Source organism: Budorcas taxicolor, chromosome 6, assembly GCF_023091745.1.
Source record: "Budorcas taxicolor isolate Tak-1 chromosome 6, Takin1.1, whole genome shotgun sequence".
Taxonomy (NCBI): domain Eukaryota; kingdom Metazoa; phylum Chordata; class Mammalia; order Artiodactyla; family Bovidae; genus Budorcas; species Budorcas taxicolor.
The window spans coordinates 33,037,176-33,052,683 of NC_068915.1; the positions used below are offsets into that span (position 1 = coordinate 33,037,176).

Below are 15,508 nucleotides of genomic sequence, written 5' to 3' on the forward strand. Positions count from 1 at the left end.
AGATATGAAGCAAGACACAAACTGTGTGGTTGACTGGAAATGCCACCTAATCCCTGCTTAATTAAAGCAGTGCTCTAAACTCCTGTTGTGTTTAGGGAGTAAAGAGTGTAGGACGACTGATGTATGAAGAAAATAGCAGTCAGTGTGGCTAATCTCAAAGACTTTGGAGCTTTCTAGCTACATAAATCAGAGCGACTTTTGAATAGCCTCATAAAACACAATATCATTGCCATTCCACTCACGACTTTTTGGTTCTTCCTACAGAATGCAGATCATTAGGAAACTTCTAAGCAATCAAGTAATGTGAGTCTGATGAAATTACTCAATCAATGCACAAGCTCAAAGTAGAAGCATAATTCAAAATTGCACAGTTTTTATATGTCAAAAGATCTTTCCTTGTGGGAGGGGCAAAGAAGATCACAACTGGGGTGATGTATTTCAAAACACTGTGCATGTGCTGCATGTACACTTGTATTAAACAAGAATATTATAATTATCAATTATCTTTAAAATATGATTTAACAGAAATTCAAAGTAATTACATTAGTTCACTTTGACTAATAAATACATTTTCATTTAAGTTATTAGAGTTTAACCATTATATCTCATCATTGCAGTGAACTAATATGCTCAAAAATATATGAATTTAAAATATACAATTGATTTTATTAAAAAAAATACCTGCATGAAATAAAAACAAACAGGAAGAGATGGTTTTCATGCATACACTTTGGTTTATACCAAAAAGATTCAATATTTAAAGAACCTATTAGAGCAGTGTCTTTTTATCTTTCCAGCTCGCCTGAACTACATATTGCAGCTACTTTCTACCTGAACACATCACATGAGGCTGTGAGAACCTTTCATTTCTGCATATCTCTTTTTATCTATAGAGTTGAAATATTCACTTCCCCTCCAGTTTCATCACTTTTATCCCTTTAGTCCTAAAATATGTTTGCCATAAGCATATTTCTCACAATTAAATACTTAAATGAAGACTATCCCCCTAGAGATAATTATTTTTTCCTACTCAACCAAGTAAGTAAACTGATCCAAAGACTATTAACTGATACTTTAAAAATTTCGACATAGTCACTCAGTTTTTAATTTATTATAGTTTAGCTAGGATGGGGGTGGAAGAGAAAGCGGATTTTAACCTCTGACATGCACATAAATTACACTTGATCTTTTTTTTTTTAATTTAGGAGGTAACATTTTTCAGTATGTTATAAAAGATATGAAGCATCTGAAACAACTATTAATTTGCTAGTTTCATGGCAATATTGGGTAGTCTATAAAGAAGGTAATTCTCTTGTGTAATGTACTAAATGAATTCAAGTCAAATTATCTGAGAAGTAACTGTTTCGGTAGCATCAATATATACATTTAATGCATACAATCAGCTTTCTAAAGAAATCTCTAATTTGCACACAGTGACTTGCGGTGGCAGGTCAGGTTATAAATAAGTAAGCCATGCGATACTAACTGATAGAACTCAAAGGAAAAAATACAATAGTTGTGTTCTGTTTTGAAACAAATGACCAGACTGCATTGCAAGACAGTTTTCATCTGCTGGAGGACAGTAACAGCTGCAGGTGTTTGCAAGTAAAGTACTTATCGTGTAGACCACTGAATAAGCAATAAAATAACCATTTATCCACACCCTCGCTTCTGAGCAATGAAGAGCATAAGGCAGAAACTCCTAAACACAATGTGAATGTAAAGGTACTGTGATAATATAAATCTGTGTTCCTGCTTCAGTCATTTACAACTGGATATAAATTAAATGTAAGTCATTTCTTTAACAGGGGGATACGTCATTTCTGAACTCTTATCAGAACATTACTGAACCTCTCAATGAGGCCACAATTTCTCCCTGAAAAGTTCTGAACCCACAGGCACTGTTGCCCCCAGGCAAAATGTGATCTAGTAGGCAAGCTATCTAGTGATTAATTTACTAAATGACTACGTACAAGGTTTTCTGAACCCTGACCTTACTACTCCTCGCACAGGGACCTATGTGATTCTATTGATATAAACGATAGAGAATGGCAGACATGTTTACAAAGACAGCCTCTGAGACCAAGAGAGGGAGCCCCCTGGAGCTGAGGCTGGCCTCCATGGGTTCACACACCAAAGAGAAATCCCTGGCTAAGGCAGACACAACCTCCACCTGCACCAGGTTCCCCTTTCAGGACGTAAGAGTGTGTGTGTGTGTGTGTGTGTGTGTGTGTTGGGGGAAAGGGGGAGTATGCGTGCGCGCGTGCGTGTCTGTGTGTGTTGCTCGGGGGAGGGCCAGAGGGACGGAATGGGGAGATGCTGCGACCCATCTGTCGCCTCAATTTGCAGACCATCAAACCGTGTGGACAGATAAAAGTCTTGTGCCCAGAAAAATTCCCCAAGAGGGGCCTCTCCTCAGCGCAGTAAATGAACCGCGCTGGCCCGCGGACGCTATTTCCGAAAAGGAAATCATCGTATTAACGTAGAGAAGGCTGCAAGAGCCGGTCTCCGTTCAGCTCTCACGGATTAGCAAGTGAGAAGAGTTGGAGCCTGAAGCCGCGAGCGCGGTGCATGATAATGACGCGCAGCCCCCACCCGCGCCCGCCCCCGCGCCAGCGCCCGCCGCGGCCAGTCCCGGCCCGTCTGGTTGCCAATAGGTGGGGCCACAAGCATCTCCAAGCCGGCTCGGCGTCCTTCCCGGAGTCAGGCCACCCCGAGCCCCAGCGCCTTTGCTCTCGGCCTGGCGCTGCAACTCGCGAGTTGACGGCGAGGGGAGGCAGGTGTATGCGAGGCAGCCCACGAGGGCAGCCCGCGCGCCTCTGCTCCCGCTTTTCCCCCGGCGCCGGAGGCCAGTCTCGTCGCCGCGCCAGGCCCGGCGAGCGCGAGCTGGGCAGCGAGGTGCGCGGCTCCCGGTCCTCGGCGACACGGCCGCCGGCCCCTCCCGTCACGGTGGCGGCGACTCGGCGCGAGTACCGCAAAGCCGAGAGGACAGCAAGAAGAGCAGGAGGCTGGGGGCGCCGCCAGCACCCCGTCACCGCCGCACGCGCTGCGGCGAACGCGGCCCGCTCACGTTGCAAAACCACCTGTTCGATCCGAAGGGAGCTCTCGCCCACCCCCATCTCCCACCCCAGCTCTTTTCGCTCCGCAGATGACTCTCTGTTCCCCCCAATATAGATATATATATATATATTTTTTTTTTAATGGAGCAAATATACATCCGGGAAAGAATATGGAAGGTAGAGTCGATGAAACTTCCTTTCCTCACACATTTAGAAGCCCCCAGCGCTCCCCGGCACACACGCACGCTGAGGTAAATTGAGACCCCACGCATCCAGCCCACGCTCCACGATTCACCGCGAAACCACAGCACAAGTCCAGGTTCAACATCCACATCCTTCCACAAAACTGCACAAGTGTGAGGGAAGGGTAGCAGGAAGGGGCAATGAACCGAAGCCACGGCCAACGAGCCACACAGAGGGCGGAGAGGGGGAAGCAAAGGGAAAACGTCTGCGAAACCAAACGGTCAAAGTACCCACGGGCAGCACCAGCCCTTTCTTACCGATGTGAATGATCGAATCCGCATTCGCCGAGTCCCAGGTTCGAGACCACCAGACGGACAAAACCAAGAGCAAGGGGAAAACTTCCATCTCCTCCTAGGCTGATTCTCTTTTAGGATGGATTTTCTTTCAGTGTTAAAAATAAATATATAAAAGTCCAAAGAGTTTGAGGTCACGATAGTTGAGCACAAGCTTTTTCTTTTTTTTCCCCCCCCTAAATTCCTATAACCAGACCAAAGCTTTTAATCGTCGCTGAGGAAGGCAGAGCAACAGAAAGAGCCCAGCCTGAGGAAACCTCCTTCGCGAAGCCGTGTCACTTGGAGGGGAATTTTGGCATCGCCAGAGTTGTTTGCAGTTTGGCTTTTTAAAAATGTATCCAGCCTCGTTGTTCTCGGGCAAGGGGGAGAGGCTGGAGCTCAGACCATCCCCATCGCTGCGCCGGGGCCGCGGGTCTCCAGTCCCAGCTCCGCCGCAACTTCCAACAGACCACCCCCCCCGCAACCCCCCGCCTCACGCCGGATGTTCCCCTCCCCCTCCCCCCACCGAAAAAGCCCCCCTCCCCCCCGCCCCAACGGCCCGCGGAGAATCGCTGGTCTTCGCTGCCAAAATAAAATCTAAGTGGCAAGATTAGGAGATTCCGAGCGGAACAGCCAGATTCCAGTAGGGAGAGGAAAAAACCCTCTCCAAGAGGGTAGTAAAAGTGAACTTCAAGGTAATGCAGATAGTAATGCAGAGAAAATTCCCTTTCTGCGCGAGGCGGGAGCGGAGTTCGGCGAGGCGGGCCCGTGGAGCCGGTTCGCTGGGGCGCGGTGGCGGGGGAGTTGCGCCGGGTGCAAGCAGCGGGGCCGGGCCGGAGGAGGAAAGCTGCCGCGGGCTGCAGGATGCTTTTGGAGCGGTTCGCCTGGCGGGATGCAGGAAGCGAGCAAGGAGCGAGCCTGGCTGCTTCAGCACTAGACCCACGTTGCCTAGAAATGGATCACCTAGGAGAACGAGCGAGCCCGCGAGAGAGCGGTGCTATCAGGCGGAGAGAGGGGAAAACCGAGAGAGGAAGAGCTTCTCTCTAATAACCACCTCCTCCCCCTATCTGCAATACAAGGGAGAAACAAAATAGTGCTCTCATTTCCCTTGGAATCTTCAACCGGGACTGAGAAAAAGGCAGGACTCTAAGAGAAAAGACATTGAAGCCTTTTTTTTTTTTTTTTCCTTATGGAGGTTAAAGCCAACCTTAAAAAGCCACCCCACTTATTTAACCTTGTTATTGCAATTCTCCAACAGGTATCAGACTTTTTCTAGTCTTTGCCTGGAATTAGTCACATCGGTTAAAAACAAATTAGGGACACCTGGTCACTAAGGGAAAAGGAGACCTAGAAAGCTCTTAATGAGATTTCAATTATAAAGTTATATATATATATGAAAGGAGAGGGCGTGCTAATTACCTTTCATACAGTGATTTTTTTTTTCTGTCTCCAGTGTATTTTTTAGGCAGTCGGGATAGAAAAAAGATAAAGAAGATCTTGACATTTTAAAAATTTAATAATTACGTGAAACAGAAATACATGCTTCAGTGAAACATTTGATAAAAACATTACATTAACTAGCTTGCCACAGACCTTGTGTATTAATGCAGAACGAGGAAGTTGGTTGCTTCTCCATGGAAAGAGCTGAGAAAGTACTGAATGACAATCTCCCAGTACCAGAATGAAAAGATTTTTTGCAAGCATTCGCCTTAAAATCCTGAGGATTGTGACTTCCTTTCTTCTAATGGTTAACTTGTATCCAGTCTGGCCTCATTTCAGACTGGAGATGTGTTAACCAAACCAAGTGAGTAGTTGAGGCCAGGTATAAACAGGCCTAATATTTCAATTATAATTGGAATCTTTGGGAATGTTGCTACTTGGCATTTATGGATATCAAACTCTTCAACCTTGGAGCTCTCCCTTATCTCCAAATTTGGCAAATCTTTTCTTTTTACACTCTCACTTGAGCACTTCTCTCTAGTCTGGTGTTTTAGGCTGTTATTTCCCCAAACATAACTGTATATCACCTCTGTGAAATGATTTCTTTCATTCACGTTGTGTGTTTTTTCCCTGAACATTCTGGGAAACGTGCTACCATATTGTTACTTAGGTTAACAATTCTGTTGAAAGGCATCTATTCAGCCCCCCAACCACTCTCCTCAGCCCCTTTAAATGCTTAGTTCAAATTATCCCCATGAAGTCATATCCAGTCCTTTAACATGGGAATCATATGGAATAAATGGGTTATCTGGCAGCTCAGCTGTAAAGAATTTGCCTGTAATGGAGGAGAATTGGTTTCTATCTGTTGGTTGGGAGGATCCCCTGGAGAAGGAAATGGCCACCCATTCCAGCATTCTGCCTGGGAAATTCCATGGACATAGGAGGCAGCTGGGTTACAGTCCATGCGGTTGTAAAACAGTCCGGCATCACTTAGAGACTAAACAACAGCATACAGAATAAACTCATCCTTCTGTGTTTTCACAGCACACTCTACTTTTGTATTCGAGTCGGGACAAATTTTGAGCTACACCACTGATGCCTTGAGCGTGAGGACCATAGCTTATTCATATTTTAGTCACATCATTTTACATAGAGCCCCTTGGTTGACTTGAAATTCATCACTTCCTTCTGAATTTGGCATAAATCAGTGCTTCTAAGAAGCAACCGCTGATTAATTCCTATCAATTTTCATCATTCCTTAATTTTTTTCTATTAGTACACATTGATTCAATATTGATTTTATTGACCTTGTTGATATCATTTTACTTTTTAAATGGTTCAGTTTCAATTTCATGGATCATATTTTGTTGTTACAGATTATGAAGTCTGGAAAAATAGACATATCTCCCCATAGCTTTCTTCTATTATATTTTATTACTCACAAGGACATTTTAAAAAACTGATGAGTTAGTATATGCTCAACCAAGAAAAAATTGTGAAGTAACTATTAACATGGAAAAAACACTCTAATATCTTAGAATCAGAGAACTAGGAAGAACTACAAAACATTAGCTAGCCCCGTCCTTGCTTAATAAATGTCATTGCTGGAGGTAGCTAAATACAGAAAATTGATACTATCTTCTCTACTGGAAATCTGTTCTAGTGTATTAGGAAGAAAACATTTTCATCATTCTAAAATCCTCCATCCAAATAATTTCTGAGTCCAGTGAATTCTAATTAATAGATTTTGCATGGAATATAAGTTTAAACACATTTTTAATTTTTGTGTTAACTGTATTTTCTATTTTAGAAAATTGCATATCATGATTTAATAGTTAGCCTTTTAATCTGTAAATTAGATGTTAAGTTCTAGAGGGAAAAATTAACAAATTCCTTGGCTCCACTTTTATATAGGCTTTTGATGAAGTCTATTTGTTAGTCTAGTAAAAGTAACTTAGCTGTAATTCATGCGTTATTACACAAGTAGTTTGCTGCACTGAAATTCAAAACTGTGACATTATAACATTTTGGAGAAAAAAACAACTTTCATTTACTAAACTTTTATAACCAATTATTAATTTTGGAATGAAAATGTAATTGAACTGTGATTTGTGAATTTATTGTTTCTATGTGAAGATTGTCACTTCAGTCATTAGTTGTCATGTGAACATCAATAATTTGAAGAAATGGTTGATAATCTTAGCAACTTTAAAATGCAAAATATGTAATGATTTTTACGGAAGAACATAATTTTGGAGGAATGTTAATTTATTGTTGAGGAGACATGAAATTACAATCTCCTTTAATTGTTATAATGTACTATGTGCAAAGAAAGCAACTTAATGAAAATACTTGGAACATACAAATTTTTCATTTTCACTTTAAAAAAATACTTAAAATACCAGTGTCTCAACTTTAAAAATTAACTGCTCATAGGATAACATCAGTAAGTCAACTTACATTAGTCATTTTTAAAGAACTCTTCAATAATATTCAGTTACTCAAGAGATTTATTTTGTTTTAGCATAAAGATCTGTAAATGTATGAGAAGTTACTTAAAAATTAGGAGAAAATTAACTTGAATACCACAGAAAATAAATGGAGTACAATGCATTTTGGTCCTTCTTTCTAATTCACTATAACTGTATGATTAGTATTATAAATACAGATAGGCACACAAAAGATGTCTAAGTATCATGTAACTTTATCATGAATATGAAGGAAAAAAATTATAAGAACAATAACTATATATGCAAGTAGTAATAAATTATGACTGTAAAATTATAATTGACGTTCATTTGTAGAAGTGAGAAAGGAATTTTTGTTTGTTTGAGAGGCTGAAAAGGCAACTTTTATACTATGTAGATCAAAGAAGTTAGGAGCTCAATGGGAACTTAAGGCCTCTATTATTCAATGTCTGGTTTTCTAGAAAAAGATGAGAAACTTAGCCCTAGAAGTTGTACTGATAATTTGGTAAGGACTTGAACTTAGAAAACACATTTTTTTACTTTTAAATATGCTTCAAGAAAATCATTCTTACACATATTATACCATAATAACATATTCACATTGGGTATACTATGTTCTTTTATTTTTAGGTCAGCCTTGCAAGACTCATCACTTTCTACTCTGTCCAACTGTTTTACCCATAACACTAGTGATTGGTGAGACTCTCTTCCTTCCTACCTTTCTTCCTTCTTTCCTTTTTTCCTTCCTTCCCTCCATATTAAGCTCTTAATTCCTTCCTCCCTTTCAAAGCTTTCCCTAAATCTGTAAAGCCGCTTTACCAGAGCAATGTCATATTTTCTTCTAACTCAATGTGATGCAAATTCCAACCAAATTTTGCAACTAGATTATTTGATAATTTTTAAAATATAAACACTTTACCAAACTCATCTAGTATTAAAATTAATTCAAGTCAAAACTCTGAATTTTATAACTTTTCCACTGTTCATACATTAGCCATGATGTTGAAATTTTAGTAATAAGAGTTCAGTTATACATATTGGTAGACCTCTTTTACTTTAGACCTTTTATTTGTTCTGTCTGGATGTTGATATGGATTTTTAAGTGGAATATTAATATTAAATACCAAGCAGTTGGTATAGGGACATCAAATGATGACTTACAAGCCAACAGAAGTTCTGAGATTGGCCCCTCACTACATTATTTCCTGTCCCCACAAGATGGCAGCCATGCTTGTTGTAGATTTAATCAGCTTACTTTTTGAAATGTCTCAATACTTAACAGTTTACCAGAGTATAATTAACCCATATTAATCAAATTACTATATTTAAGTAAACTTAATACTTTAAGTGACCTTTTTTTGGTAACTTGATTTTCTGAAGTTTTATTTCTTCTATAGCTTTCAAAAATAGTAAATATCTATTATCATGCTCATATCTGCTTTATTCATGCCTTCTGAAATTTTATCAGTTACTTCAGAATTAAACATCAATAGAATGATCTTTAATAATATGACAGTCAATCCTATGATAGGGATAATTAGAACACTGTGATATATTATCATTCAAATTTTTGCTGTAGATGTTAAAGTTTTAAAATGAGGTTTATTTAGCTATATCTTTTTTTCTATAGAAAATATATTTTATACATCTTGAATTAAGAAATTTCACTTGGCCATGGAAGATGGAAATTGTCTATGAATTATATGATTGATTCTTTTGGTGTGGCATATCATTTGAAACAAATGTCTAACAAATAGGTCAAAAGTAAAAAGAAATGCATGATGTCAACTATAATAAATATCAATTATCTGACCCTTTAAAATCATATTTTTTATTTTCCCATGGTTAACCATTCTAATTCTGATTCTGAAATTAACTATTTCTTTTGAAACATATTTCTTGGGCTTGGGCACAAAGGCAGCTAAGATGCAAAGTATGTTTGTGCAATATGCTGCAGATAGAAAACTGTACACTTTAGCCTAAAATATATTTTATAGCAGATGTCATGTGCAAAAATTTAAATAGAGAAACTAAAGTTTGGTCAATAGTCAGTCATTTACACACACACATAGTGGCTTTACAGGCTTTACTTTAAAGTAGTATTTAAATTCTAAACATTTCATTTCACTTCTTACTGGGTAGAGTACATAATCAGTATAGAGTCAGATATAATAAATTCATTATTCCTTGTTGGTCCTGTAAATTGATGGTAAATCTAAATATTTAATTAATTATGAATAAACAGATTATCTCATAAGTGAAATGATAAAAAATTTTTAATATTGTGAAGTATAATTCCAGCAGCATAAGATGAGTATACTGACTCTGCAGAATAAACATTTTAGTAAGGTATCAAAGTAGTCTGTTAGTAAGATCATTTCACCTATTTACCAGTCCCCTCATTTACAACACAAATAGTGGTTATCTCTTGGTATAAAAATTATGAAAGATATTTTGAAAGGGTTCTTTGGGATATGACATAAAAAATTATCTCAGCAACAGAAGCCCAAACATGATTCTGCCCAAATTTAACTTGACTTATTCACAGTATGGTTGACATGACTAAAGAGAATGCAAGGGGGATAAAATTAAATTTTGTATTAAATATGATAGAATTCATCTAAAGTTTGCTAATATAAAATTAGTCATATTGTCAACACTTTGTTTCATTGTGTTTTTTTTACAATATACTGATTTATCACTTTGTAAGAAATTTCATCAAGATAGAACTGGACCATAAAGAATTAAACACAATATTAAGGTTATAAAAATGAAGCAATCTTACAAAAAATTTAATGCCTACAAAGTTAGAAATATCTGAACTAGCATATCTTACATTGTGTTCTAGGGAATTCTTTGTTTAGGGTGGGGGATGAGATTTACTGAACACATAAGGTTAAAACTACTAAGTAGATTTGTTTTTAGAGTGTATATTAACATATTAAAAACATAAGAGGTTTCTAGGTAAAAAAATATTAACTTTTACTTAACCCACACTATCTCACACTTATATAACTGTTAATTTCCCCCTTTTATGCACAGAATGAACATTCCTTGTTGTACTGTTATATTATTTTTCAAAAATAATTTTTTGGTTTTTTTCTCCTCTGTGGATGGCTAAATTAGCCAGATTGTAGATTTATAGTTTGGTTTATCCCTACCTACATATCTGGGGAGTTATTCTGATTTGTAATACAATAGGAATTTCCTGTGTCTATTTTGAACTTCTATGATGAAGGAAAATATATCCCTCAACAATAAACATATTTTCTTTTTAAAATGTTTCATATATTTCCATTTCTGCTTAGGAAGTACAAAGCCAAAGGAGAACATTGCTCTGATTCTAAAAATAAGAAAATATTGGATGATCTATAAAAATGTAGAGGAACTAGAGATCAAATTGCCAACAATCACTGAATCACCAAAAAAGCGAAAGAGTTCCAGAAAAACATCTACCTCTGCTTTATTGACTACACCAAAGCCTTTGACTGTGTGGATCACAATAAACTGTGGGAAATTCTTAAAGAAATGGGAATACCAAACCACCTGACCTGCCTCCTAGGAAATCTGTATTCAGGTCAAGAAGCAAATTAGAACTGGACATGAAAAAAAAGGCTGGTTTCAAATCGGGAAAGGAGTATGTCAAGTCTCTGTATATTATCACCCTGCTTATTTAACTTATATGCAGAGTACATCATGCTAAATGCCAGGCTGGATGAAGCACAAGCTGGAATCAAGATTGCCGGGAGAAATATCAACAACCTCAGATATGCAGATAACACCACCCGTATAACAGAAAGCAAAGAAGAACTAAAGAGCCTCTTGATGAAAGTGAAAGAGGAGAGTGAAAAAGTTGGCTTAAAATTCAACATTCAGAAAACTAAGATCATGGCATCTGGTCCCATCACTTCATGGCAAATAGATAAGGAGATGATTGAAACAGTGACAGACTTTATTTTCTTGGGCTCCAAAATCACTGCAGATGGTGACTGCAGCCATAAAATTAAAAGATGCTTTCTCTCTGGAAGAAAAGCTATGATCAACCTAGACAGCATATTAAAAAGCAGAGACATTACTTTGCCAACAGATGTCTTTACAGTTATAGCTATGGTTTTTCCAGTAATCATGTATGGATGTGAGAGTTGGACTATAAAGAAAGCTGAGCACTGAAGAATTGATGCTTTTGAACTGTTGTATTGGAGAAGACTCTTGAGAGTCTCTTGGACTGCAAGGAGATCAAACCAGTCAATCCTAAAGGAAATCAATCCTGAATATTCATTGGAAGGACTGATGCTGAAGCTAAAACTCCAATACTTTGACTACCTGATGCAAAGAGCTGACTCATTGGAAAAGATCCTGATGCTCAGAAAGATTGAATGCGGGAGTAGAAGGGGACGACAGAGGATGAGATGGTTGGAAGGCATCACCGACTTGATAGACATGAGTTTGAGTAAACTCTGGGAGTTGGTAATTGACAGGGAGCCTGGCGTGCTGCAGTCCATAGGGTAGCAAAGATTCGGACATGACTGAGCACTGAACTGATAAAAGTGTAACTTTCCTTGAACCCATCAGAAAGCTGAGGCAGTCAGACAGCAAAGTAAACTAAGCTCCAAAAAGTGGCAAGCTCCTCTAATGTGAGACAGGACACAAACTTTCTTCACTTTGGCAGAGCACAGAGGAAATATTTGGTGTAGCAAGTAAGAAAGTGAAAGTGAAGTCTCTCAGCACTGTCAGACTCTTTGCGACCCTATTGACTGAAGCCTATCAGACTCCTCCATCCATGGGATTTTCCAGGCAAGAATACTGGAGTGGGTTGCTGATTTCTTCTCCAGGATATCTTCCCGACCCAGGGATTGAACCTGGGTCAGACACTTTACTGTCTGAACCACCAGGGAAGTCCAAAAAAAGAAACATGGAACACTTCATGAATTTGCATGTCATCCCTGCTCAGGGGCCATGCTAATCTTCTCTGTATCGTCCCAATTTTAGTATATGTGCTACAGAAGCGAGCATTGCAGGTAAGAAGAAATCATCAAAAATTTTAATAAAAAGGATGAATTTGAAGCAGCATAAAAGTTTAGAATAACTGGGGGCATCAGACACAAGACAGTGTTCACTCACTCATAACCTCTTTTCTAGGAGCTCATGGAAAGGAATGAGAGCAGGGCAGGAAACCAGAAATACCCCCATAACTGCTGCAGGCATAGTGAAGGCAGAACAGTCTCAAGATATGGTGCATTTGCATGGGCTCTTCTCATTAGGAAGAAAAATGCTTTACACTGCTGAGGAAGGGACAGCAAACTGTCTTTTAACCAGGGACCAGGCAAAGATCCAATGTTTGTGTAGAAGCAAAACTCATCAGCTTCTGGGGAAGGGTTAAGAGCTTTGCTTTTTGACATCAGAAACCAAGAAAAGATCACTGCTTCCAAGAAAGTGATAGAATCAAAAATGTCTGCCACTAGGGTTTGGACTAGAAAGACTTTACGAGTCACAATCCTGTGCTGTATAAAGCAGAGATGTGCTATTGCTGGGAGCAAGGAGGAGCAAAATTATCTCATCTGTTTAATAAACTCTACAAATACAAGTCCAAATATGACTGTCACTGAGATGAGAGAAACAAGAATAATTCCACAACCCCCTTCCTGATTCTCAGGGACACAGATGCTGTCTACAACTGAGCTTTCATCAGATAAACCAAAAACCCACTCCCTGCCCCTACCATGAGTTCAGAACTGAGTAAAAGCAACAGACAGTTACCACTGGTAAAGAGAAAAGAATGTGAAGAGCGACCCATTGTTTGGCAGTCATTAAAATCACTGCACATGGTGATTGTAGCCATGAAATTAAAAGACGCTTACTCCTTAGAAGAAAAGTTATGACCAACCTAGATAGCATATTCATAAGCAGAGACATTACTTTGCCAACAAAGGTCCATCTAGTCAAGGCTATGGTTTTTCCAGTGGTCATGTTTGGATGTGAGAGTTGGACTGTGAAGAAGGCAGAGTGCTGAAAAATTGATGCTTTTGAACTGTGGTGTTGGAGAAGACTCTTGATAGTCCCTTGGACAGCAAGGAGATCCAACCAGTCCATTCTAAAGGAGATCAGTCCTGGGTGTTCATTGGAAGGACTGATGCTAAAGCTGAAACTCCAGTACTTTGGCCACCTCATGAGAGGAGTTGACTCATTGGAAAAGACTCTGATGCTGGGACGGATTAGGGGCAGGAGAAGGGGACGACAGAGGATGAGATGGCTCGATTGACCTGAGTTTGGGTAAACTCCGGAAGTTGGTGATGGACAGGGGGGCCTGGCGTGCTACAATTCATGGGGTCACAGAGTCGGACATGACTGAGCGACTGAACTGAACTGAAACACATTCTGAAAGCTGAGGTTAAAGCAGAAAAACTGATAACAAAGTTCTAGCACCATGGGGCTCACACCAAGCACATGATTTAGGCAGTCCCTCAGTGAAGAACTTGAAGGGCAACAAAGTCAACAACAAAACCCAAACCCAAGTGAATCATTTGCTACCATTGTAACAGAGAAATAATTGTATTCATCTCCACCTATAAATACTCTTGATCTCAGACTCTACCGTTCTTCAGTTGACATTGTTCAGAATACATTCTAAAATTATATGGCAAAGTACTGTAATAAGAAAGCCATTTTCCAGAGATAAATCACTCAACAGCAGCAGATTGAGCAGTTATCAAAATGTTGAAATTATCAGTCAAGGGCTTTATAAAAACTATGCTTTAATTAAAGGATGTAGTGGTAAAAGTGAAGAACATCCATTAACAGATGAAAAACTTCAACAGAAAGATTAGAAACTATTAAAATGAGTCAAATAAATGGCCCCCCAAAAAACACATGATATCAAAGATGAAGATTACTATGATGCTCTTGACACATCTGAGGAAGAAATTTTAAACTAAAAGTAGGTTGATATAAATTATCCAAAATGAAACATAAAAAGAAAAATGAATTTTAAAAAGTAGAGCAAAGCATCCAGGAGTTGTGGGACACTATCAAATGATCTAACATGTGTACTTTGATTTATAGAGGGAAATAAAGAGAAAGGAGAAGAAAAAATACCAGAAAAGATCATGGATCCATTCCCAAATATAGTGAAAGATAATAAACCAATGATCCAGGAATCTTAGAGAATTCCAACCAAAGTATTAAAGATGTATAAAACATAAAGAAACATAATTAAATTGCTACAGAAAAAGTTAAGAGCCAATGTTGGAGGCAACCAGAAAACAGAAAATATTGCATACAGAGGAACAAAAGTAAGAATCATAACATACTTCCCATCAAAAACTATGTAAGCCAGAAGACAATGGAGTGACATCAGTGATGTATTAAAAGAAAAAAATTAATTCTTCAATTAGAACACTAAACACAGCAAAATATCTTTCAAAAATGAATATGAAATAAAGACCCTTCAGGAAACAAGACTAGTAATTAATTTTCATAAGACTTCCTCTATAAGAAACTTTAGAGATAGATCATAAGGACGAAGATAATATAGACTGAAATTTGAATTTATAGAAAGAAAAAAAAAGGACAAGAAGAGTAAATAAAGAATAAGTATAAAAGATGCATTGCATTTTTTTTCTCTTTTGTAGTCCCTGTAAAGACAATTGAGTTTTTAAAGTAAAAATGATAGCAGGGTATTAAAAGAGTTATAAGCAATGTAGAAACAAAAGGTATAATAAAAATAGCACAAAAGATAGGAAGGAGGAAATTAAAGCATTGTATGTGAAATTTTTTCAAGATATATTGTGATAAATATAATATTGTAAATCAAAAAGCAATAAATAAAAATTTTTAGATAGATACAGCTAACAATCTGCGGCTTCCCTCGTACCTCAGTTGGTAAACAATCGCCCTGAAATGCAGGAGACCCAGATTCGAGTCTTGGGTTGGGAAGATCCCCTGGAGAAGGAAGGCAACCTACTCCAGTATTGTTGCCTGGAGAATCTGTTGGAGATTATGAGTGAAATGACATAAAACAAGACACACA

General features: G+C 38.5%; 1 protein-coding gene and 1 non-coding gene across 2 annotated transcripts in view; both read right to left on the reverse strand.

Annotated features, from left to right (window-relative positions):
* Window positions 1–3,647, reverse strand: part of GRID2 (glutamate ionotropic receptor delta type subunit 2) — a 1,620,720-nt gene extending 1,617,073 nt beyond the window's left edge. The window contains exon 1 of the mRNA XM_052642062.1: window positions 3,560–3,647. Coding sequence (XP_052498022.1) covers window positions 3,560–3,647 — 88 coding nt within the window. The remainder of the gene's footprint in view (window positions 1–3,559) is intronic.
* An 8,741-nt stretch (window positions 3,648–12,388) lies between these two features.
* LOC128050138 (U6 spliceosomal RNA) lies at window positions 12,389–12,495 on the reverse strand. The gene has a single exon (XR_008199647.1). It is a non-coding gene; the product is annotated as a U6 spliceosomal RNA (small nuclear RNA).
* Between the last annotated feature and the right edge of the window lie 3,013 nt (window positions 12,496–15,508).